We start from the raw sequence: 24132 nt of genomic DNA, 5'->3' as shown, positions 1-24132 counted from the left end.
CCAAGATAAGACCTGTTCAAGACATTTGAATGTTCTTCAGCATAGGTACTGTGAAGCAGCTCTATGCCTACTAAACTACTGATGTCTTTCATCTGCCAAATTAAAAAACAAATCTTTAAATGAAAGACATCCCAAAAGCCTATTGGTTAAAAGGAACGTTGTTATATTGGGGTTTTTTACGAGAATATAGCAAGGTGGTTCTGTGTGAGATACAAGGGGAGTTCTGCCAGCAGCAAAACCACAGTTCCAAAGCGGTTCCATCTGTCTCGTGTGACCAGACTGGTACCTGAATGCACTTGGGTGTGGCACATTATCCAACCTGGTAGGCAAAGAAAACAAAACCTGTACAATGCAGTCATCTTGTATTTCATTGCACAAAACAGTACGACAGACATTGATGGAAACTGCCAAAAATAAGCTGGACAAGGTACACGCATTTTGGGGGAAATGCACACAACTTTGTTCACCGAACTGCCCTTTTTTTTAGCATCTGAATTCAGCATTTAAGTATATCCCAAGGCCCTCAGTTCCTCAGCTGGTCTTTGCCTTGCAGGTGTTTAAGATGCTTATGGAATACAACTCTGTGCAGAGGAAGGGAGGAAGCATGATCCATTAGGGGTGGCTGTTCCCAGTCTCAAGTCAGATTAGTACAGCTGTCCAACAAAATTGTCTCCTACCTTATGTATGGGGCTGACTGACACACTGTACATAAGAAGTCCTGCAACGAGTTAACTGTCCTAATACATCAGATCAGAGAGGAGCTATCGCTTATTTTTTAAGAAGAATAAAAAAAACCCCATCTGTAATGTAATAGTTGCTTCCATCAGATGCCTTGAGTGAGCTTAATTTGACTTGTTGAAGAAGGCAATCGTATTCCACATCTCATTCTTTTCCTCTCACTGCACTTTCAACAAAGTCAAAACAAAAAAAATCTCCCTGCACCTCCGTAAATTACTTGCTGACAACGTTACAGCTACAGAAATATACAAACACAGTGGCTGTCAATGGCACAGTGGTCTCACTGAATATTATAGAACAACATTCATTTACCATTAAACTCTCTGTCCCCATAAAGTCTTACTCTTATGGGCAAAAGCACGTAGAGAGCTGCTCAGAAAATATAATCCCCCTCCCTGTGGTGTTCAGGGCAGTTTTACACCCTCCACCAAGACCCTCAGGAACAGTTATATCACAGTTCAGTTTACTTTCTGAAATAATTTAAATCATTATAATTCAAAATAAGATACAAGCAGCTATGTTTTTCTACAGTTTTATTGATTCAGTCCTGATGTGTAACTATACATCTTCATTCTGCTTGTAGTTACAATGTTGCTTTACTAAGATTCTTTTTGCAGTCAAGTTTCTTACAGTCTTCAGAAAACACCACTTACTGTGTAAGATTAATCATTCCACACATTGTAAATTACTGGGATCTTTTCCTAAATAGTGCTACTTGAGGCAGAGGTCACACTACTCTTTCGATAGAAATTTTTAAAGGCAAATGAATTAAATTCACCTTCCAAGGAAAACAAGAATGTTAAAAATAGCTTCAAGAATTGGTATGACTCATTTAGGTCTCAGAAAAAATCTATGACTGGCAAAGATATCTACAATTTGATACTGTACTCAACACTTTCATTAGGACCAAAAGAATATTTATGAAGAACTGAAATTAAACTTGTACATTGTTCTCAAAGAGAAGGATCACCTTGAATTTTTTAGGTTTTTTTTTTAATCTAAATTTTTTTTTTAGCAGAAAATGTACTACCTCTGAAAAATATTATAGTTATAAGGTAAGTATAGATATCTGAAGAAAAAAATGCTAAAAGCATGCAACACCGATACCAAATTTTAGCAGGACACATTTTTAATTAAAAACAGACTCAAAGGATAGTACAAAAGAGTTTCTTCTCCCTAAAGGGATTTTCAGATGCAGGCACAGGAATAATAAGGGGATCTTCTCCAATGTGTGCATCACAATATGCCAATAAATCTGCTGCAGCCTTGGACACCTAATAGAAGAGAAGAGAGAACTACTGTAACACGTAATTCTGAACCAATCTGCATGGCATAAATATTTTTCATAAAAACAAATGTAACAGGAGCTATCATAAAATAGGGAGTAGGGAGTAGATCGCTTTATCCTTTATTAGAGACCACAACTCTCCATTTGCTCTTACTAGGCCTAGTAATCCTTACATCAATTTTATCTGACATAGTGACATAAAATGGTATTAATTTATATGATTCATGTTCAGCTGTTCCCCTCCAGCAGAAGGAGGTCAGGAGCACATATTTGTATGCTAATCATTCATAAACAATTTGGATTCTCCTTTAAGTGTCTGTTTCTGTAGAGGCCACCTGCTTCAGCTCTTATTCCCAATCACTGGTTGTAAGGTTTTCCACAAACACTTTCTACCCTTTGCTCCTTTAAATGCAAAACAAACAAAAAGTTCTTTAGGCACATGACCATGGGATTAAAAAGAAATAATAAATCAAGAACAAAACTTGAACATAGTCGATCATAGCTGTTATTTAAGCTAAATACTGTTCTTTTCAATGAATTAAGACTAATTATCTTCTGCTTAGTAAGTTACTTTTCATAGCATGCATTAAAACTTGAGCATTACATTTTAATATTTTTGTATCTCTAAAATAAACAATTCTCAACTCTCCAAATTCAAAACATTGGTTTATGCTTACTGAAATGTCATACAAAAATGCAGCAGTGTGTTGGCCTACAAGATATTTTGCACTAAATGAAAAATGAAATATTAAACCTTGTAACCTTTGCAGCTTTGTGCCCTATGAATATCTGTGACATTAGGCCACTGTGACTCATGTATTTTTTTAAGTATTTAGAATGCATCCACAAAATATTTTTGTTCTGCCTGGTCAGCAAGATATTCACAGCTATCTGTATCTCTTTGCTTTGATGAATTAATGTGTTTTCAAAAGTCTGAGAAAATGAAATCTGAAATCTTTACATGAAAAGTTTTTTCTCTGAGCAACATGACAGCTTCTCCTGAGTCAAACACTGAGGTCAGCATGTTTGCTCAACTATAGTGAAGAGGAAAACCAAACTGTATTTCTGGTATTTTACTAGCAGGTGTGTCATCTATGTTAGCTTTAAGCTTCCCCACTCCCTACTTGTTTTGACAGGAGCCCAGCCAGTAGTAGACTTCAGATGAGACCTATGAAGTCAACAGGCACTGAATCAGAATTCACATGAAATTTAAATTAACTCCTGGAAGAAAATAACATAGTTTTTACTTCTTAAATATCCACTAAAACATACCTTTCTAGAATTTTTAAATCCACAAACTACCTGTGTTTGGCATCCCAGTATAGACTATCCTCCTAGTGGAGGAGGCAAGAGTGTTTGGGTTATTTAAATTTAGTTTGTCTTTGAGTTGTCCTGTAAGTCAAAAGGGTGGGCAGAGACACTACATATGAACAACAGACTGCTGGACACACGCAGAGCAGAAAACGAAGCACTAAACTGAGCAAATCAGAAGAGATATTCAGAAGGACCAGTTCTTCCTCAAGAAAGAAGCAGGTCAAACAAAAATGTGTGGAAAATTACAGACTTCAAAGTACAAAGGACTGTAATCACTTTCAGACATACTTCAATTAGCTATTTACTAAGCAATGACAAAAGAATGAGGCTTAGGGTATGAGGGCACTGTCTAGAACAGAGAGATAGATCTACATGTAATCAACAAACAGAAAACTTAGGAATCCCATCATATTCCCAAAGTTTCATTTAAATTTACTTGTGAATTTTTAAAAAGATTATTTAAAGAAAGGCATAGTGTAGACAGAGCATGAAATTCCTATTAAGCCCCCAAAAGATCAAATGACAGAGACATACTTTTTTTTTTGCTAACTATGTAAGCTGTACCTCAGAAAAATATAAACTAGCATAGAATTTATCCACTGAAGAGGAGTTCAGCACATTTCCAGTAATGTTAGGAGGAATGTCTATTCTATCCCCACACCATTTGGGAGAAGTATTTTCAAGTAATGACAACCAACAGTACATTCATAATTATTTAACATATAGTTTTTCACTTCTCTATTGTCCTTCAAGCTTAAATGCTTGTCTCAAATTAAGAGAGATCTATGCTCTAATTAATTAGCTGGTCCTGAACTCTTACATTCAAACTGAGCAAATCAAACTCAGAGCCACAGGTGCCCACAAAAAGCTCAATGACATCTTCATTGCTTTGTCATAATAAACATCATTGCCATAAAACCTAATGGAGAGCTAATCTGATTTTCTGGGTACCAAGACAGGGTTTATTAAAGATGCCCAGCACCTTTCACCTTCAATTAAGCTACTGAGTAAGTTATTTCATTCATGAAACCAACAGTCTTTTTAATCAAACTGAGACCTACAGAAGCAGAGAACCAACTCTGGACTTCAACAGACCAACTTTCCCACAATGATCTTGTTTGTTCCATGCATGGATAAGCAATATCAGTCCAAGTATATCGCTTTTCTTTCAATGGAATAGAAGTTCAATTTCAATCATCATTCTTAGAAAGGATAAGTCCAGTAATATAATTTCCTGTTTCTCTACATTTTACTGTGCTTTGATATCATGTAACAGTAGAAAGGATTTTCACTAGCAAAAGCTCACCATGTATTTCTGTATCTAACTTGTCCTCTAATGCTGGTAGCAATGCCATGAAGCAGAGCAATACTTTCATCAATGTCAGTGATGAAACTAAATCCCAATTTAGTTTGGTTTTAAACAAGCCATGGTACAGTTTAGTAAAAAAAACAAACCTGCAACAAGGAACCGAGGAACACCAGGAACACGATCACATTTCAGCACACTGTCACAAACTAAACCTGTACTAGGCCATATATTTTCATCCTTTAAGCAAACAGAAAGTTTGGGGAGGAGATATCCTCCCACTGGAATTACAGCAGTTATAAAAGTGAATTATGGCCATTTCTTCACTAAAAGTGGAGTCACTTAGGCTTGCACAGCGGAATAATGACCACTCACTACAGGGAGTTAAATTAGCTGATCACAATCCAGGAGCAACGAAAACACGGGTTCCTGCGGCTGTGAGCAGTGTTGGCAAAGTCAGAACTGTGGCCAAAAAAAGAGCAAAATACAACGTTGCCTCCAGCAAGTTTCCTGCTCAGTGTCATTATTCAGAACAACAGTAGCGGAAGGCCCCTGCATTGAGCGTGGCATGAAGGCTCCAGCAGAGACACCGCTTTAGCACATGTCAGCAGGCAGAGGTGCCTCACGGCCAGGGCTACACCCTGCCACTGTGCAAAATAATGCGCTGATCAGCCTATTTGTGTCATGGAAGGAGTTAAATGGAGGCCACTCTGTCAGAGGTTTTACTCATCTTTAGGGTTATTTGCAGCTGAGTGCTGCTGAACAGTTTCAGAATAGCTTTTATTAAGAATTAAAATAAATGTATGTAACTTGAATATTCAAATGAAACTAACACATTTATCTTGTCAGCTCTCCTACGCAATACAGCTTGGTCTGCAGATTCAAAGTAATTTACACATATTGCAGAAGTGGCTAGAGGAAAAAAAAAAAACAGACTCCAGTTTAATTGATGAATTCTTTTAAAGTGTATGGATAGAAAGGATTGAGTATATAGGTATCACACTGATCTCACGTTTTATATGATTACTTTTACCCTCTCTAGTGAAAAATACATCTTCTTGTCAAATTACCAAGAGGAAACAAAAAGATTCAACAAAACATTCAACCCTGATGCCTTAAAGAATTAGTCTCAGGAGGACTGTGAAATTTGACCATTATATTTCAGAATAACAGAGGTGATAAGAACAGCCAAAGTTAGAATATAATCCTGTTAGCTGGACTAATAATTATAAGCTTCAATGACAGGGCAAAATGCTGCAATTACTATGTCATCTGTCTTGTCATGGATTGTGACTAATTACCATCCTTGCTATGACACCCACTCTGCTTATCCTTTACATTTAAAACAAAGAGATTCACACACATTTATTTGGCAATTCCACCGTTTATCTCCCAACACTATTCAGGACCAGTTAAGAATACTTCCTGTCTTCCTAAGGAAAAAGAAAATGGAATAGTAATTGATATACCAAGATTCTAAAATGTCAGAGCACTCTTTCTTGCTTTTCTGCTAGCAAAGAGAAGATTAAATAGAAGATTAAATAGTGCTTTATTCTGAGGACAACTCTGATGAACACCAATATCATCTTTGGTTTCTCAATTTTACTGCTAGCATCTTTAGAAGACATATTCTTCTACTAGTCATGAGGCCACTGTTCATCTGATTTCACTTGATGTTTCCTAGCTTGGAATCTGCATTTCCTGCTTTCTACTTACTTCTCCATTAAAACTCAAGCTGTTCTTTCAGCAGGCAAGTAAGGCGGGTTCAATTTACAATCCTTCTGGGATTCCTACAGTTTACAAAAAGAACCACAGTAATACTCCTTCCAGCTACCAATCAATACAACAATAACTTCATCCTCTGCTTTAAGTTGTCCTGTTTCTTTCACACCTTAACAGCGAGTTGTCTTTATGGAACCTCAGACACAGCACTGCTTGCTGCTCTGACTGGTTAAAGGACTAGATTTTTAAATCAACTGAAAAATCCGGAACACAGCAGGGAATGGGCATTATCATTACACTTTTAGCTACAAGACTTTAATTGAACAGACCCAACACTTGCTGCTTACAGCAGCTACTGTCCATGGAAAACAAAGTGCCTCTGTAGTAGAAAAATGAGCTAGAACTTCTGATTTCCTTAGCCAATAATGCAGGCACCTTTTTAGTGTTCACAATGTGGTCCTGCCTATTATGGGAATAACCCTTTGGCTATATCTATTTCCAAAACAGTATTTAATTAAATTATTTGGAAAGCAGTGATCTTTTGTTAAATGTCTAACTAGTTTAATCAGATGCAAAATGCCAGAAAAAAGTTAATTTTTCTGCCCTTTACAGTGATGGTCTGAGAACTCAAGATCTCCTGTTGAAATCGCTGGGAAGTCTCTTGGTAAAATCTGGCTATGCTGAAACACACACTTAGCTGATTCAAGATTAAAAAGCAAAGCAAAGACCTTGAAGGAATAAAAATCCTATCCACCTCTTCTCACAATCCCTTATATCCTTGTTCAAAGAAATTCTAGAAATCAAGACATTTTGAAAGGTTATATTCAGTTTATGTTAGTATAGAAACCCTCAGAATTCTGAAACGATGGATTTTCTGTGATGGGTTTTCGGTCCCAAGCTGTCTTGAAAGGTGAAGTAATTGCACTTTCAAGCTATCTTGTTTTTTAGGTCTGCCACACTTGCTAATAACTGTGTTCTTTTTAATTAAACTGACTGTAAAAATAACCTATGTCTTTCTTGCATATGTAATTAAGAATGTTATACATCTAACTAATGAACCTATCTGCATAACTGAGCTAATGACGTGGTTTGTGACAGTTACCACTGAATATACAGAAGCAAGTTTAAGACAATCTACTAAGTATCAACGATTTCAAATTCCAATAAACTGGGCCATATTTTTCCAACCCTTTCCTCTGCCACTCCTGCACACCCGTTCCTTCTGGTCACTTCTGTTCATGCAGCTGCAATATGACCTGAGTCAGGGGACAGTTTAATTGCATTGAACACTGAAAAGATAGAACTTCCCTTACTGCAGGAAATAGAAACACCTGTCCCTGCGAACAGGTTATGTGGAATTTGTAAGATACTATACGAGACAGAAACGGCACTTTTGCAAATTCAGTGATCTTGTAAGACATTGCTAAAAATGGCCACGAAAGGAGAGACTGAAATTTCTATTTACATATAAGCAAGACTGACCACTCATGTGCACTGCGCTGATATTTCTGAATTAGAAACACTATGTTTCCAATTAGTGAGTTTGTGATCTGATACAATTTTAAAAATCATAATTATATGCTATTGTCCCCATGCTCACTACATGCAGAATTTCAGCACATAGGGAAGGATGGACAAACAGACTGAGTTAAGACTATGTGATAATTTTAATGTACAACATTTCTAAACTGTCTTACCGAGTTAGTAATCTCAGTTACAAACAGTTAAAGTTTGCAACAACTCAGGTACAGTTGTTTTCAGAAAAATGGATAATTTAAATGTATTCCTTTTCAGAGATGGACAGACTAGAAACTGTTCTTAATTGTAGAGACTGGATTTTTTAATGCAAATAATTATTCTCTACTTTCAGAGTAAAAGAGCAACAGAAATGAGCATTGTTTTCTTAAAACTTTCTGTGACACTATTAGGTTTTAGGTGCTCGATTTATTCACGAAATTTTAGCCTAGTGGAAGGCACAATGACAGGCAAGAATAATCCACAGACTTTGTTGGTTAAAAATGCTAAGAACCTCTGTTTAATAGTGTCTTTAGTAAAAATATTTAATCTACATATATTTAGAGGTGTGATAAAATGAAATCTTCACATACAACAAGTTATCAAGTGTGAAAAGTCATAACTGCACACTGCAATCATACAAGTTTTTTGTGCAATGATGTCTGTGCTAAAACAAAACAAATCAAAGCAGTTCTCTTGTCCCATCATTGTTCAAAAGTACTGCAATATCTTAAAGACTTATTCCAGGTCTTAAGGGAAAAAACTGAGAAACCTGAGCTGCACTTAAATTAAGCTACAGGTGACAGACAAAGAGGAGCACCCCTGCATCTGCCAGCTTATTTTAAGTATTTCACAAAATATCACTTTTGACAGATGTAAAAGACACACAGAAGCAAACTATAAGCCAGGCTTTGGAAATCCCTTCACTAGAACGCACCAGTTAGTGTCTCTGTTACAGTAGTTAGTAGGAGTAGTTAGTAGTTAGTTATTTACAGTAGTTAGTAGGAGTTAGTGACTCATTTACAGTACCTAATATTGGTTTATAGTTCAACAAGGATTTTTTATTTCAGCTGGTTGAGTCTTTCTACATTATTAAAGAGACACAAGCTAGTCAGTGAATTCAAAATATCAACAATAAGTCTAAGTTTACCTTCATTCTATCCATATATGCTTCCATTTTTAATTGCTCCACAGCTTTCCTGGCTTGCGATATACTGGTTGTACTGTTTGACACTAGTTCCTTCATTTTGTTTTTCCTAGAAGAGACAAAGTTGAGAACATTTAAAAGTACAGATAGCAAATACAGCAATCACTTTGAAGACAGTTATCTGAACCCTAACCAACCCTCACCCACCATATCAACGCTGTCAGGCTGTAGGTCGCAAATAGAGACCAGACACCATTTATTTCTGTCCTCTTGTTCAATAGCACCTTATTGCATTATATATTTGCATTTCCCATCATCAGTACTCAACCTGAATCCTGCAAACAGCATGCATACAAACACAGAGCACAGGACCATTACTTCAGTGTAGAAATGGGTGCCCTGGTTCAGACTGCCAACTCGGAACGGCTGTTCACAAACAGACCTTGCAGCCATTGCACAGTTTGGCTCCATGCCCCAGTTACACCTTGTAACATCAAAAAAAGTTCAGAAATGTGCACAGTGAAAATGAATGTCTCACCACTCTCACTGAGAATCAAAGAGAAATGTTAAGATACAGAACGAGTCAAAATTCTGACTATCAATATAAGGGGTTTAGAAATGAGGTAACAGATTAAGAAAAATAATGCAGTGCTTTCCAACTTTTTGCTGAGACATGCCTAGCAAAATTTAAACATGATTAAAACCTGGTACAGTACACTATGCAGGATAGGAAAGCATTCTTTTTTAAGAGATCTGCAGCTCTTGGGAAGGGACATCTAATTAAGGTATGACAGTGTTTGGTTTTCTTGCATTGCTTCTCCCTGAGGGATTAAATCAACTGTTACCACACAGTTCCTCAGCACTGTTATCAGATTAGTCAAGATGACCACATTCAGACCTTGAATAACTTACAATATATATGCCAGAGGTGGCCTGTATGTTAGACCACCTTGTGCTGACACCATTATGCAGTGCTGGTCCAGCAGAAGTAACAGTTCCTATTCAGAAGCCATTGGAAGTTGGACTAAAGCCACATGGAAAGACGATAGGATTACAGACGACCTAGACAGGTCCTAGGCTAGTTACACTATCCAGGAAGATGAGGTGCTGAGCTTTCAAACAGCCAAAACACTCCCCTACGGTCTTTACCACAAGTGCCATTTGAAGCAAGATTAGTGGAGCACCAGGCATCAGAAATCAATACAAAGTTCGGCAATGCAGAAGACAAGGGGTGTGAGAGGCAGATGGGACATGGGAGAAAAACACATAAAAGGATGCATTTTGTACGCTGCCAAAAGAGTTTTAGGTTCAGGTCTTTCAAAATGAATGCTTCCAGCTTATTTCTGGATAAGAAGCAAACACCTTAGAACCATACAAATTTCCCTTCTTGAACCTTGATAGCTTACTTGATCCAGTCACTGGGGGATAAGATACAAACAGGAAATTAAGCAGGACACAGGAAATGCTCTTGTAAAAAAAATTGTACATACAATGTCTTAACCCTGTTAAGACTCAATAGACGTACATAATCTAGAGGACAGAATGAAGGAATAACTTTTTAACTGCTTTGATTTCACAAAATGCATGCTCAAAGACAGGGCAAAAGACAGTTGTATCTTCTGCTTTCTAAAAATCAGTAACCTGTGCTGTAAAACAGGATTGGTGGAATACAAATGCATTGGTCAGCCATGCTCAACACTAATTCAAAGAAACAAAAGGATCTTATCCTTTCAAGTCTAGTGTAAGTCTAGGTGGGGAAAATGATATCTTAAAATACATTAATTGTGCCAAATAAAACAAGAGCTTTGACACATCCCAAGACAAAGAACAGGTTTTTGGGGTTTTTAGTGTGTCATTTGAATGGAACTCAAGTTTCCCCCTTGCATGCATGCTCTGATGAAATAAAATCGTGTCAGAACACAGCAGCTTCTTATTTTTTTGTCTTTGTTTACAATCTTGTAACTCATATTCCTCACAAGGCACAGGATTGAATACATGTGGAGCAACTGGCTTTGTATAAAATGCCATGTACGGTACAAAAACCCACAACCAACCAACAGCCTCCAATCAATTTTCAGATGTGTTTTGACTTGCAGTGGGAAGTCAAACAGCAGAAAGGATAGGAGACATTCACAAGAGGAGGAGGCTCTGAATTACAGCTCATCTGTGGACTTATTGTTTGACAACTCCCTAGCTTTTAAGCATCAATATATCCATTAAAATGAGAATAAACACATTTAGCTTTGTTTACAAAATGATACCCCCACAAGTATGAATCATTTAAATTTTGTTATCATCTCCGCAGCTAAACTCTAATGATAATAAAGCCACAAAAGGCAAAGCTAAATCAACTCACAGGGCCCTTTCTACATTTGCCACAGCCCAAATCCAGAGGCAAATTGGAAATTTAATATTGAATAAGAGATTTAAAGTAAACCAAATTAAGCAACTGATACTGCCTGAACAGTCAAGAGAATTCCAGATCTCCCAAGCTTTTCTGATAGTTCATTCACTCAAATCATGCACTTAAATACTTAACTACCACATTTCTGGAAGAGCTTAGCATCCATTTAAGTATCTAATCTCTACTTTTCATACAGACTGCTCTGGTTCCAGAACTTTGTAAGACTGATTTCTCCTGTTTCACATTTCACCTACCAAGCTGCATAAACCTCTGCCTTCTCTCACTCTTTGCAAATACAGTACATATCTGTGCATCAGTTACATATGATGTGTCCTTTTTGCAGACAAAACTTTGGATGACACCTGGTTCTGCTCTCCTTAGGACCTGTGATATTCTCTAATAACCGAAAGCTTAACATTCTTTAATGATATAAAATTTTTACTTAGAAATAAAGCTCTAGAGAGAAGCAAATTTTAATAACAAATCAGGCTGTGCTAAAGGTCACTTTTGCAGACAAAGCTTTGGATGACACCCGATTCTGTTCTCCTTAGGACCTATGACATTCTTTAATAACCTTAAGCTTAATATTCTTTAACGAAATAAAATTCTTACTTAGAAATAAAGCTCTGGAGAGAAAAGAAATTTTAATAACAAGAGAATCTATTACACACCCATCCCCTGGAATGTGAGGAAGCCTCCTCCTTCAAACACCCTCTTGAAGGACCTGTTTCCTCTGAAGTGCTTCCTCTGAGGCTGCAGCCTGACAAATGGCTGATTCTTTCTCTTAAGATGTCTCCTCAGAAACAGTTCAAGTATTCTCAAGGCCTTTAGTCCCACAGGAAGGCACATGTAGCTTTATATTGTACCTGAGGGACAGTCTGCAGGATCACAGAATGGTTTGTGTTGGAAGGCACCTTTAAAGGTCATCTAGTCCAAGGTCCCTACAATAAGCAGTAGCGTCTTCTACTACAGCAAGTTGCTCAGGGCATCCAACCAGACCTTGAATGTTTCCAGGGATGGGGCATCCACCACCTCTCTGGGCAACCTGTTAACAGTGCTTCACCACACACGTGATAAAATGTTTTGTCCATACATCTAGTCTATATCAACCCTCTTTTAGTTTAAAACCCTTTGTCCTATGGCAAACAGGCCCTGTTAAAAAGTCCATCCCCTCTTTCTTACAAGCCCCTTTCAATTACTGCAATAAGGTCTCCCTGGAGAGTTTGCTTCTCCGGGCCGAACAATTCCAATTCTTTCAGACATTCCTCATAGGAGATGTGCTCCAGTCCCTTTATATCTGTGTGGCCCTCCTCTGCACTCGCTCTGATGGGTTGATGTCCTTCCTGTGCTGGGGACCCCAGAGCTGGACGCAGCACTGCAGCTGGGCTATCAGCAGAGTGGAGTAGAGGGGTAGAATCACATCCCTTGCCCTGCTGGCCACACTGGTTTTGATACTCAAAAGGAGTAACTTCTCCCTATCTTTTAAATAATCTAAACTCCCCTGAATCAGAAATTACACAGCTGGGTTTGCTACTGTTCATTCCTGCCTGTTTTTCCAGCAGCCCCCCATTAAGTCAGCTCGATACAGACATACAGAGGTCCTGAAAATCACCGTAGTTACAGTAACATGGTAATGATCAGACTACATGCAGTCTACGTGTCACTGATGCACACCAGTGGACCTAGATTATACAGGAGCTCACTTATGCAGTATATTTTTGTGCAGCACACCGAGTTTATTAACCTAGTCTCTATTGATTCTTTTCTATAAGGGGAACACTGATCACACTACCAAAGAATAGTGACAGCAGCTACACAGCCTTTTTCAGCCAAGTAGTTTCTGCTGACTGGCACATCATACTAGACAGCTGTTTCCTAAAGCATCACTCCTGAAAGCTTTGTAATGACAGCCTTCCCGCCAGATGAATCTCCCGGGGTGTTGTGGCTTTTTAGCTCACTTGAACTTCATCCTTTCTCTGGTTGCAGGTAACGCATGTGTGCTGAAGTTCACCATCTCCAGGGCTCCTCAAAATGCTTTGTGAAGATCAACTTTCCTTTACTTGTTTTTACAATTGATTAGATTGTACCCAACAGCACTTCAAAGGCAAACTTATCTTATGATAACCCAGGAAGTTGCACAAATATTTGCAGGTATAGTTTGATCCTGCACCAGGGTAAGGAGTGCAACTAACATTTACTAAACATTATAAATGTTAGTAAAATGCAGGAAAAGTCTGAAAATTTGAGTAACACAGAAGCAAAATATAATTTTCAAGCTTTTTGGTATGGATTTCAACAAGCGACAGGAATGAAAAGCTGCACGGCAATTTCTTCTCCTCTAGTTCCAAGTACAACCTTAAAATGCAAAACCAGAAGAGCAACCTGTAGAATTCAATCTAAAAAGCCCTAAACCAAATTTCTTTCACCAATCTAAAGTGACAAACCTGAAATTACTAGATTAGAAAATCTGGAGTTGACAACTGTGAAGAACATCTTCCACACAAGTTCTGCACTTCTTGGACACACAGCACAATAGAAAAGTCAACCCAATCATGCAACAAAGTCCCAGTGACATTAGCGGGAATCATCACTGGAAAATGACCTGCAAATCACATTCTAAATTGTGGAAAGATCCTCACGTTTGATTATCCTTGCAAGAACATAAACAGCAAAATTTACATGCTCACAGCTGTTTGATAAAAAACTGGCATATCAAAGAAATTTAAAAAAAAAAAAAGGAAAAGAAAAAAAAAGAGTCTTTCAGTTGCTGTTTAGGCAAGAGAAACTTAACAACTACCCTGCACTAAGAGTACTAGTTATCTGTGCTAGCATCACTGTCCACACAACATGGGTAATTTTCCCCTTTATCTGCAGGTCACAAAGAGGAGAGGAATAACTTCCTCTGCCATCTCAGTTCTTACTCCAGGATTCCCCACAACTGGTGTAGCTCTGCAAACAGAGAGGGCAGGCAAGGAATCCTTTTACTTTCTCTGTCTCATGGCTTCACAAAGAAATACTAGAAAATTACTACAGGTTTTCACTCCGTCTACTAAGGCTTAGTACGAGCAGAAATGAGTAGATTAAAGGCAAGACTATTGTTCACAATAAGAATGTAATTTTCATACCATAAACGTGGTGACTTTGAAAATAACTGTTAATCATGTCAGTGCAAACCAGCCAAACGCCAACAGCTCAGTTCTCATCTAACATATCCAATACTATATCCAGTCCACCTGTCAAGTTCCAAAAATTCTTGCCGCTATGCCCAAATTTTTGTTCAAAAATATCATCTTGCTTCTCGGCATTTAAAAAATCAAAGGAAACAATGGTTGAACTAATGTGACTTTTCACAAGGACAATCTTTTCATACAATATTATTTATCATCAGCATACAGGTTATTTGCACCTACAGCCCTACGAACCATCAGAGATCCAGAAAGTCTGAGGCAGGAAGATGATTCCTGTCTCCTGTTTTACCTCTCTGGCTAACTTTTAGAGACACTTGTGAGCTTCTAAAGAAATATACGAGGAAATTTAACTACTCCACTTAAACCCCGCTTAAAATGTATTAAACTGAATTGTAATATGCAAGGTAGGGAGAGCGCCTCCCGGAAGCCAGGCACTGCATCCCCTGCAGTGTTTTTCAAGTTGTTATTCCGAGTTTTCTGTCTCTCTGAGCTGCCCTAATGGCTCTGCTGTGCAGCAGCTCCCAGCACAGCACATCAGTAATTATCGCCAGCAGCCGACGGACGGGCAGTAAGTGTTATTCCTCCGGCAGCGCCAGCCAGTCAGCAGGAAAAGCGGCCGCTTCCTTGCGCCTTCGCACCAGGCAGATGGCGAGGAAGGAGCACGCAGAACAGAGACCCACCCCGCCGCCCGCGGGGTACCTGGACTTGGGGCAGCTTTTCCAGGGAAGGACGTCCCCCGCCGATGCAGCGACAGCAGAGCCCAAAGCCCGGCGCCGACTGTGGCGCGTACCCGGGAAACTCCGACCGGCGCGGCCGCCGCCGGGCGCTGTTTACCCGCAGCCCACGGAACCACCGGGATGCCGGGCGGAGCAGCCGCGGGTTTCCCAAGGCACCAGCGCCGATGGCAGCGAGGGAGAAAGCACCGCTCAGCAGCCCCGGCCCGCCCTGCCCGGGGAGCCCCCGCCCCGGCCCCAATCCCTGATCCCGCCCCGCCCCACCCGGCACCTTCTCCCGCCCGGCGCCCGCGGCTCCCCCTCACCGTGCGGGGCGGCGGGCGGAGCACGGGGAGCTCCGAGCAGCCCGGGGCGGGCCCGGCAGCGGCACCAGCACAGCCACAGCCACATGGACCGCGGGGCGGGGCGGCCCCGGCCGCCACCGCCCTCCCGCTCCGCCCTCCTTCTCTCCTGCTGCAGCCACCTCCTGTCCCGCCCACAGACGGATTTAGGGATCAAACGGTCGTCCAGGTGTTTCTCGAACAGGATCATAGGCTCAGTTAGGTTAGAAAAGACCTCTGAGATCGTCGAGTCCAGCCTATGACCAAACACCACCATGTCAACTAGACCATGACTTGTTCAGTCTTTTCATTAAACACTTCCAGGGACAGTGATGCAACCATCTCCCAGGGCAATTAATTCCAATGTTTAATTACCCTTTATGTAAAGAAATTCCTCCTAATGTCCAACCTGAACCTCCCTTGGTCAGTTTGAGACTACATCCTCTTATCCTGTCACTAGCTGCATGGGAGAAGAGGCCAACCTCAACCTGGCTACAACCTCCTTTAGTTGTAGAAAGTAATAAAGTCTGCCCTGAGTCTCTGCTTCTCCAGTTCCCTCAGCTGCTCCTCATCAGACTTGTGCTCCAGACCCTTCACCAGCTCTGTTGCCCCTCTCTGGACTCACTCCAGTGCCTCAATGTCTTTCCTGAATTGAGAGGCCCAGAACTGGACACAGTACTGGAGGTGTGGCCTCACCAGTGCTGAGTACAGAAGGACAATCATTTCACTGGTCCTGCTGACCACACTATTGCTGATACAGGCAAGGATGTCACTAGCCTTGTTGGCCACCCAGGCACACACTGGCTCATGTTCAGCCGCCTGTTGACCATCACCCCCAGGGTCTTTTCCCACTGGGTTGCTTTCCAGTCACTCCACCCCCAGCCTGCAGCACTGTACCTCAAACTGGAAAGCTTGCATGGTCCAGGGGTTTGGGGTGAGAGCCCACAGTGCCTGTCCTGCTGAACAAAGAAGGATGAAGTAAAAAGCTGCCCTGAGGAAAGGAACTGCTGTGGGAAAGCAGCACTTAGACTCACCTTGTCAGGGTTAGTACATCAGAAAAATTCAGCTTCATAGATCAATTTTTATATACTTCTCCATATAAAACCCATACAGGTCAGCAGCAGTTAAAAGTGCCAATCAACATTTCTAACTAAAAAACTTGTCATCTCCAATAATTAACATGTTGGCAAGAGCACCATCACCACAGTCTCATTTATTTTGTTCCCCATTAAGGTGCTGTTCCTTCTGGAGGGGTATACGTTGGTCACCCTTTTCTCCTACCCTGCCATCAGCACTTTTTCTCATCCCGTCGTAATAGAGCAGAAGCATTTCCAAATCATGTTTATTTTCTATATGAAAGAGAACAGGGAAGAGCCCCATTTTCAAAGGTGACTTGGAGCAAGGGCAGCTTCTTTTGAGACTGAGTCAATGGCTCTTGGGGTGGTGGCCTGGTAGAAGGAAATGCAGGAGGAAGAATGTAAACATTACTAAATAGGTAAGTTCAGAAGCTTCCCCTAACTTAAGTTCCACAAACTGATTGGAAACCTCACTGGCCCATATGCTGCTGTTTCATTCATATTTAACCACATCGTGGTTCTAGAAAAGACTCCATTTACCAGACAAAGAATTTGTGAGCTGTTAGATAAAGAGCTCAGGCTCAGTGGTTCTAGCAATCAGACAGTTGTCACTCATTTACACAGAATTTTTACCTCTGGATTCTAGCAATTTTATTATTAAAGCTAAAATATAAGGGTAGGGAATGGCTGTTTTAAAATGTATTTTTATCATGTATTACATAGATATGCTTTCTTTTTAATCTGCAAACTCTTACCTTCCACCACAACCAGGAGTCTCCCACTAGAGTTGGCCCATAGGTTCTGAAGGCAATATCCACACAAATAATGTGAACTTCTATTCCTTGAGTTTACAGGAACTAGCCCCTACTGATGCTTATAGGGGCTTCAGTAATTTGGATTAGAGAATCAGGATTTTTTTTTTTTTTTCTGGGAATGCTAGCTCAAAGCTGGAAACAGTGAGCAAGCTCCTGTTTCTACTCAACTCCTTTCTTCTGTGTAGTCTAGAATAGCGTAGAAGTCTAATTGGAGCAGTCACATTTAATTTTTAATCCTTGTTCAAAATTGTGAAATGCACAACACAGCCTATTACAGAGATCCAGATGCAAAATCAGTGGCGTTCTGACCCCATTCCAGAGGAGTAATGGCAAATAAATCTCTACACAGAGGTCATTTGTCAGTAGTTTGTAACTTACTACAGTAGCAAAGGAAATAGCACTGTCTGTACATATGGAGGCTTACCTAATATTTCAGTGGGTATTTCCAAGGCAAGCTGAGATTTTAAATAGTATTTGATTTTTGGATTTTTTGTTTGGTGGGGTTTTTTTGTTGTTGTTGGGTTTTTTTTTTGGCTTTGTTGTTTGTTTCTGTGATAGAGTAGCAGCATAGTGTGACTTCCATTTCCATATTGAAAGGGGAAAAAAAAAGTAACCCAATACAGCTTTAAACAAAAGAAAGCATGAAGAAACTGGAAGTCTGATAGTAGCAAGCCAGGTGATAACTTCAGAGAACAGTGGGGGAATTATCTCTGCAAAATGCATAGTAAATCCTGCAAGTGTAGTCAAGAAATCCTGGAAGTAGGGAGGGAGAGCACTCTTGCCCAGTGTAAGAAACTCTTTCAACTCTTTCTCCAAAGATCAGTGTAGTTTAAATGCAAAAATCATCTTTAGAGTTAATGTTTCAGAGTAAAAGTTGAACGGTATTTTTAATTCCTCACAGAAACTGTTTCTCCCACAGAAAATTGTCTCATTTAATTCAGTTCACAGATATCAGTTCTCTACTGATTTTTTTTGTTTCTCCTGTTCGTTGCCATGGGTTTGCCTAAACATCTCTAAATGCAAGATCAGGGTTCCTTCTTCAGTAATGGTTTAGAGACTCCCTCTCTCCACCACCAGTAAAAATCTGACTATTGCCTCCCCCTTCCCTTCTCACCAGGTCTCTTCACAGTCAGAACATAAAAGTCTGGGGTTACCACAGAATCCTGCAAGTGGTGTCAGGTAGACAGGCCTTGCCACATGAACCTCTCCCCAGACCCTGGTTTCCAACAGAGAGAGCCTTGCATCCTGTCAGATGCCTCCCAGAGATCCCACGCTCCCGCTTTCCCCCCATCTCTCAGAGAAGCCAGAGAGGAATTCCTTTTCTGCCTTTTCAGTTCAGACACGTTTTCAGGGAGGAGGCAGCAGGAAGGAAGGGGAATGTCTCTGCTTTGAGAGAAATCACTTCATCCAAATTCTAGTCATGCATCCTATGGGAAGAAAGGACAAATGCACGAGTGTGCAAAGTGATATGCCTAGTTTCCCACTTCCCATCTTACACTCACCACCTTCAGTTCAACAAGCACATGACATAGTCCATAAATAGAACTTCTCCACCTCATGAATTTTAAAATATGAAAGAATTTCTGAGAACCACAGAAATTGATCTGGAGCAAGGTGTGAAAGATCCCTAAAAGAGAAAGGTGCAACTAAGCCAGAAACATGTTTCTAATCATCTCAAAATTATTTGATACAAAGATCTGTTTATTACCCGACAACGTGACAGCTTATATACAAAGACAATGTGGAATGTGACATTTACAGGAAATTTCAGTACATCATGCAAAGACACTATTGTAATGTTATTTTAATAGTTCCAGAATGTTAAGCTGAATAAATATTCCTTGCTTCAAAAAATCATTTTTACTTTTACATAAAAATATATAATATTGCACTCTTTACAAGGCCAGCATTTTGCATATTGGTTTGTAACAAGTGGAATTCTACTTTATAAAAAATAAGCCTTTGTGAGCAACACCCTAAACCAGGGAGCACAAAGGCACCCCAAACCCACAAATGTTTGTCTTTTTTATCTTAAACAAAGCACATCACTTCAACATGAGCCAGGAAGCTTTTAGCTTTTCGGTCTGTATTTGGACCTTACATTACATTTAGACAGAGAAAAACATGACTAAAGCCATCCCATACAAGCTTGCTACAATATATGCAGTTTAAAAGTCAGTTCATACAGTATGTAGCCACTTGCTTAACTGAACCGCCTTTATGTCACAAACTAGGAAAACACTTTTCTGAAGTTTTTCTAGTTTGCAAAGTTCTTCAGCTGGGAAGTTGCAAGAACTCCAGAAGAATGACCAGAATTTTCAAAAGCATGAAGATTTATTGTGTGTGTGACCTTTGTCACAACTTGACCAGTTTCATATACAGTGTTTTGAAAGGAGATGAACCTTAAATATGAGAAGGTACAGCAGTTTGACCGTATGAAACTAGCAGAACATGTCAGGGATGAAAAAGCAAAGCAATTCAAAAGAAAAATGTAACTACATCAGACTTGCGTACCATTCTTGTTTTACCATTCACGTGACTAGGCGCTCATTCATGGTGTCAGGTTTAGACGTCTTCAAATCCATTGACTGAAACACTAATTTTTCATCTGGCCTAAGAATTCAAATTTATTAAGCCTTTTACAGTGGAGGCTTATTCCCCCCTCCCCTTACCAAAAAATAGCACCTAGGAATAAATAACAAATTTGCACAGTGTATCTGCGTAAACCTTTCCAAATCATCTGATGCCTATGCACATTGATTATTCAAGCAGTTAGATTCAAACGTTTTACAGTATGTTGAATCTCAATGGCCCTAGAACAGAAGAACATCTGTGCCTTTAACACCTCTTTTTAGAGCTCTGGAAGATAAGCTGTGTGTGTTCATAGTAGATATTCTGCCACATAATTGCAATGGCTAACTATTACAAAGTTAGGGAGTTAACTCTGCATTGTGACTTACAGATTGTTTCACGATGCCATGAGCTGTTGACCCATCACTAAGACAAATATTTTATTTTTGTCTGCTGCAAAGACTATTACATTAACAGAGAAGATGTCAAAAGACTATTACATTAACAGAGATGTCAAAAGTTACAAATATAAAGATAACAGAAATTCAATTTTTACCATTACAATACCATAAGATGGTGCAAAAAGCACCTACTAAGTTCTTTGCTTCTCAAAAAAAGCAATTTTAAGTGGTCTTTGATTTTTAAGTTTTGGATTGCTTATCCCAGAGCTAACCATACCATGCTCAACTAATCAGATATACACATGCTGACATTTGAATAGGTATTTACAGAACTTGATGCTGCTGATATTTTATAACCTAAGAGGGAATAAGCATAATCAATTTTTTTTAATCACTTCTGTCCAAGAAGTGATTTAAAAAAATACTGCTGTGTTTTATATTGCAGCATTTTGACTTGTATGTTAGAGCATTTATGAGTCACTTTGCTGGTATTGGAGAATATGACCAGAGCTTCCTGCTGACCTGGATATGCTTCAAGTTTGTGCATGCACATATGCAATTTTACAACCACCTTAGACTGTTCTTTAAAAAAAAAAAAAAAAAGAAAAAAATCTGTTCAGTTATTCTAGAGACATTCAGAGTACTCCAAAGTCCAGTTAAATAAGAGATTCTATAATCTGTTTTGGATTTAAAGTGCATCAGAGACATAAGTTAGCAGCAGTAGGCGTCACCCAGCCGCATAGCTGCTAAGGAATGAATAGAACATGGGGAGCTTCAAGCGCTGCTGGTCCTTGCGACACCAGGCTATGACGTTTCCATCACTGTTGGCTGTGAACAAGTGATGGCCATCACAGGAAAACGTAAGGCTGAAAAACAAGAAGATAGTCTACTTTTATATCAAATGTGGCTATTTAAAATGCTAGAAGACATGAAAAACTCAAAGGGTTTAGCCAAAGATCGACTGTCCGGAGAGACCCATATCTGCTGACTCATTTTTGTAACCAAACAGGCTGAACTACAGCTTTGGCCAGCACTTCAACATCCCCCACAGCTTACTGCTTTCTTTGCAGTGTCAAAGAAAAGGGCAGGATCAGTAGCAGCATCCTACTGTCTCCCTGGGCTGTACCCCTTCTGCTGCTGAAAAGGACGCTTTTCAGCAACAGAGCTCAGGGCCCTCTGAACTTGCTTGCTGACAATTGCAGAAACTAAATCCATCAGATTTCATGGCACAGCACTGGACTTTTGTTCAGACAGGCATTTCTTGAGCTATGACAGGGCTAGTAAAGCCCTTCAGTCATGCCATGGGTAATGTCAGAGAGTATGAAGGCCAGCATTCATCCTGCATTTAAGCAGGGAACTTTAAATTATTCAGTGGTTACTAAATCATTATCAACAAGCTCTGTGAATTACGCTTCTTAAGGAAGGCAACAATGACAATAACTGCTATCAGACAATCTTTTTCATTTCTAAAAAAAAAATGGTAGTTTGGATTTTAAATATTTCAGCAAGGGTCAAAACAAAATTTTTCAGAGTGATTTGTTATTGTGCTAGCATTAGGATGATAAAATTCTGGCATGACTCTAAAACCTCTGCGCAAACTACCGTACCACTGGGCATATCAAAGATTCGATCCTCTGACTGTGTTCTGAAAACACTTTGGCATGAGAATAATTCTGCTTATATAAACCAAGGGGACTCAGAAGACTAACTACACAAGCACTCCAAAATGGCAGCTTCCAGGCTCCTCTCAGTTTATCCCTTCCTCCACCATTTCCCTCCAGGTTCAGAAAAAAAATGGTGAGGGAAAATGCAGTGTTTTCATTTAATTCTGAGGAAGAAACATTCTGTCTATTTAAGTCCAACAAAGTTAAGCTCATCTCATTTTAACACAGATTCTGGGGAAAAATATTAAATTTAAGAATAAGAAGAGTAGCTATTGTTCAGTTCTCAAGGGAATCCTGTTAATTTCCATCTGCCAGCAGCAGAACCTAGTTATTACTGTCATTACAAATACAGTACACTTGTGCTCATTTTGCTTTCATGAATAATTAGTAGGTTTGCATTGCTCCTTTTAGACACGGGTGTTTACCTCCTGTTTTCACATCAAATCCATGTTCAACATTCAAGACTGTTTTGTTGCGGTTACCCCCCCTCCCCAGAACAAAAATCTGTTTATTATATGTTTAAGATCTTTTTACCTTACAATAGGCTTGGCTGACTTCGAAAATGTTATTTCTCGTACTGGCTTCAAGTCCCACGTACTCCACAGTCTGAAAGAAAGAGCCATTTTTCTTCACACTTTATTTTACAAATATCTCAGTGATAAACATAACCTATTTAGCAACTAACAAGATTGCAAGCTGAGTAACAGCTTGTCCATCTTCTTTAAAGCCAAATATCAGCATGATGTTTGGCTATGTTCTCTCAAACTGTAAGCCTACGTTATAGAGCACTTTAATAAAGAAACATTTCTAATACTTACCTTACAACTCCATTTTCAAGTCCCCCTGCAATCACGTTTACAGACACACCTTCAGGCTGGTTAGAGAAAGCAACAGAGCAAATACTTTCCCTGCAGTGCACGTGTCCAACAAGATCACCATTAACTGTCCAAAGTCTCAAATCACTACCTCCTCCAACTGCAACAGAACATAGCATGGGGGTATTAAAAATAAGTCTAGACCACAGATAAGCCTATAATACTTAAATGTTCTGCTGCAAAGAATTAACTTCTTGAAAGATCTTTTAAGGTTTAAATGACTGAATGATGTGTGTTACAGCAAACTATTACTTCTTCCCTCTTTCTGTGACAGGGAGCACACAAATCACCAGCCACTGCAGTGATTTGGAAGACATCTCATCATATTTATGGAACATTTTACTTACAAAATGCTATGTGAATTTACTTTGTAAATGACCAATTTTCATGTACTAATAGGGAAGGCACTAAGATGGAATTCATACTAGCAACTTTAAGCATCTGTTTCTCGTACCTTGGCTTCCATTTTAAGCAAAAGTATGTAAAAGTAGCAAGCACAGTTCTCTTACCTCATTATCTGCCATTATTTGATTCTATTAAAGAACTAATAACCCAATTACTGCTTTGTCTTTAAAGGAATTGAAATTCATGTCCCTTACTAATTAAGGAAGAATACCATCTTTTGCAGAAAAAAAATGGTTTGTAAGCTATGGAAATGGAGTTCATAGTCTCCATGTAAGTTTAAAAACCAAAATATTACATTTCTGAAAATGCCAGCATAATTTCCCCTTGTCCTTTAATACCCCTTGCCTGTGCCCTGTAATACACTGTACTTCACTGAAGACCTGCTCCTTTGACAACAAACCTCTGTTAAAATGAAAGCAGCCAACTTCACAGATCGTGGGTCTCCCAGAAATCTGTTGAAATTTCAAGTCTTCTTATGAAGAGATTAAGCTATTACCTAGCCTTTGTATCTCTACACTGTACTCAAACTCCTGCCTAATCATTTGTCAAGCAATTTCTATGTTACTATGTAAAAAAAGCAAAACATTGCTTCTATATGACCCAATGCATCCAAGATTAATACATGCCCAGTAGCTAATTTAATAATAAA

The 24132-nt window shown here is 39.4% G+C and overlaps 2 protein-coding genes across 4 annotated transcripts in view; both read right to left on the bottom strand.

Annotated features, from left to right (window-relative positions):
* Nucleotides 1-1254: 1254 nt before the first annotated feature.
* Nucleotides 1255-15760, bottom strand: GNG4 (G protein subunit gamma 4). 3 transcript variants are annotated; one of them, XM_050316629.1, is made up of 3 exons: nt 15662-15760; nt 9034-9139; nt 1255-2012 (listed from the first exon to the last, which is right to left on the bottom strand). In XM_050316629.1, the coding sequence occupies exons 2-3, from the start codon at nt 9127-9129 to the stop codon at nt 1884-1886; spliced, it is 225 nt and encodes a 74-aa protein (XP_050172586.1). In that variant the 5' UTR covers nt 9130-9139; nt 15662-15760; the 3' UTR covers nt 1255-1883. The 3 variants fall into 3 exon arrangements, with proteins under 3 accessions (XP_050172586.1, XP_050172585.1, XP_050172587.1); XM_050316628.1 differs by lacking the exon at nt 15662-15760 and adding an exon at nt 15322-15472; XM_050316630.1 differs by lacking the exon at nt 15662-15760 and adding an exon at nt 10437-10486.
* Nucleotides 15761-19247: 3487 nt separating this feature from the next.
* The window catches only part of LYST (lysosomal trafficking regulator), an 82091-nt gene continuing 77206 nt past the window's right edge, over nt 19248-24132 (bottom strand). The window contains exons 51-53 of the mRNA XM_050316622.1: nt 23022-23178; nt 22738-22809; nt 19248-21405 (exon numbers count right to left, since the gene is read on the bottom strand). Coding sequence (XP_050172579.1) covers nt 21267-21405; nt 22738-22809; nt 23022-23178 — 368 coding nt within the window. The 3' untranslated portion in view covers nt 19248-21266. The remainder of the gene's footprint in view (nt 21406-22737; nt 22810-23021; nt 23179-24132) is intronic.

The sequence above is a fragment of the Myiozetetes cayanensis genome, unplaced genomic scaffold (genome assembly GCF_022539395.1).
Source record: "Myiozetetes cayanensis isolate MyiCay16 unplaced genomic scaffold, myiCay2020 scf2-11, whole genome shotgun sequence".
NCBI lineage: Eukaryota > Metazoa > Chordata > Aves > Passeriformes > Tyrannidae > Myiozetetes > Myiozetetes cayanensis.
Note: the sequence above shows the minus strand (reverse complement) of the source record. Positions and strands in the feature narration are given on the sequence as shown.

What these genes read in the sequence shown, in the direction of transcription:
- GNG4 (XM_050316629.1), bottom strand. Translation starts at nt 9,129, where the DNA reads ATGAAGGAACTAGTGTCAAACAGTACAACCAGTATATCGCAAGCCAGG. An exon ending in CATATATGGATAGAATGAAG is followed by an intron (nt 2,013 to 9,033) that starts GTAAACTTAGAC and finishes CTCTTCTATTAG; the next exon opens with GTGTCCAAGGCTGCAGCAGA.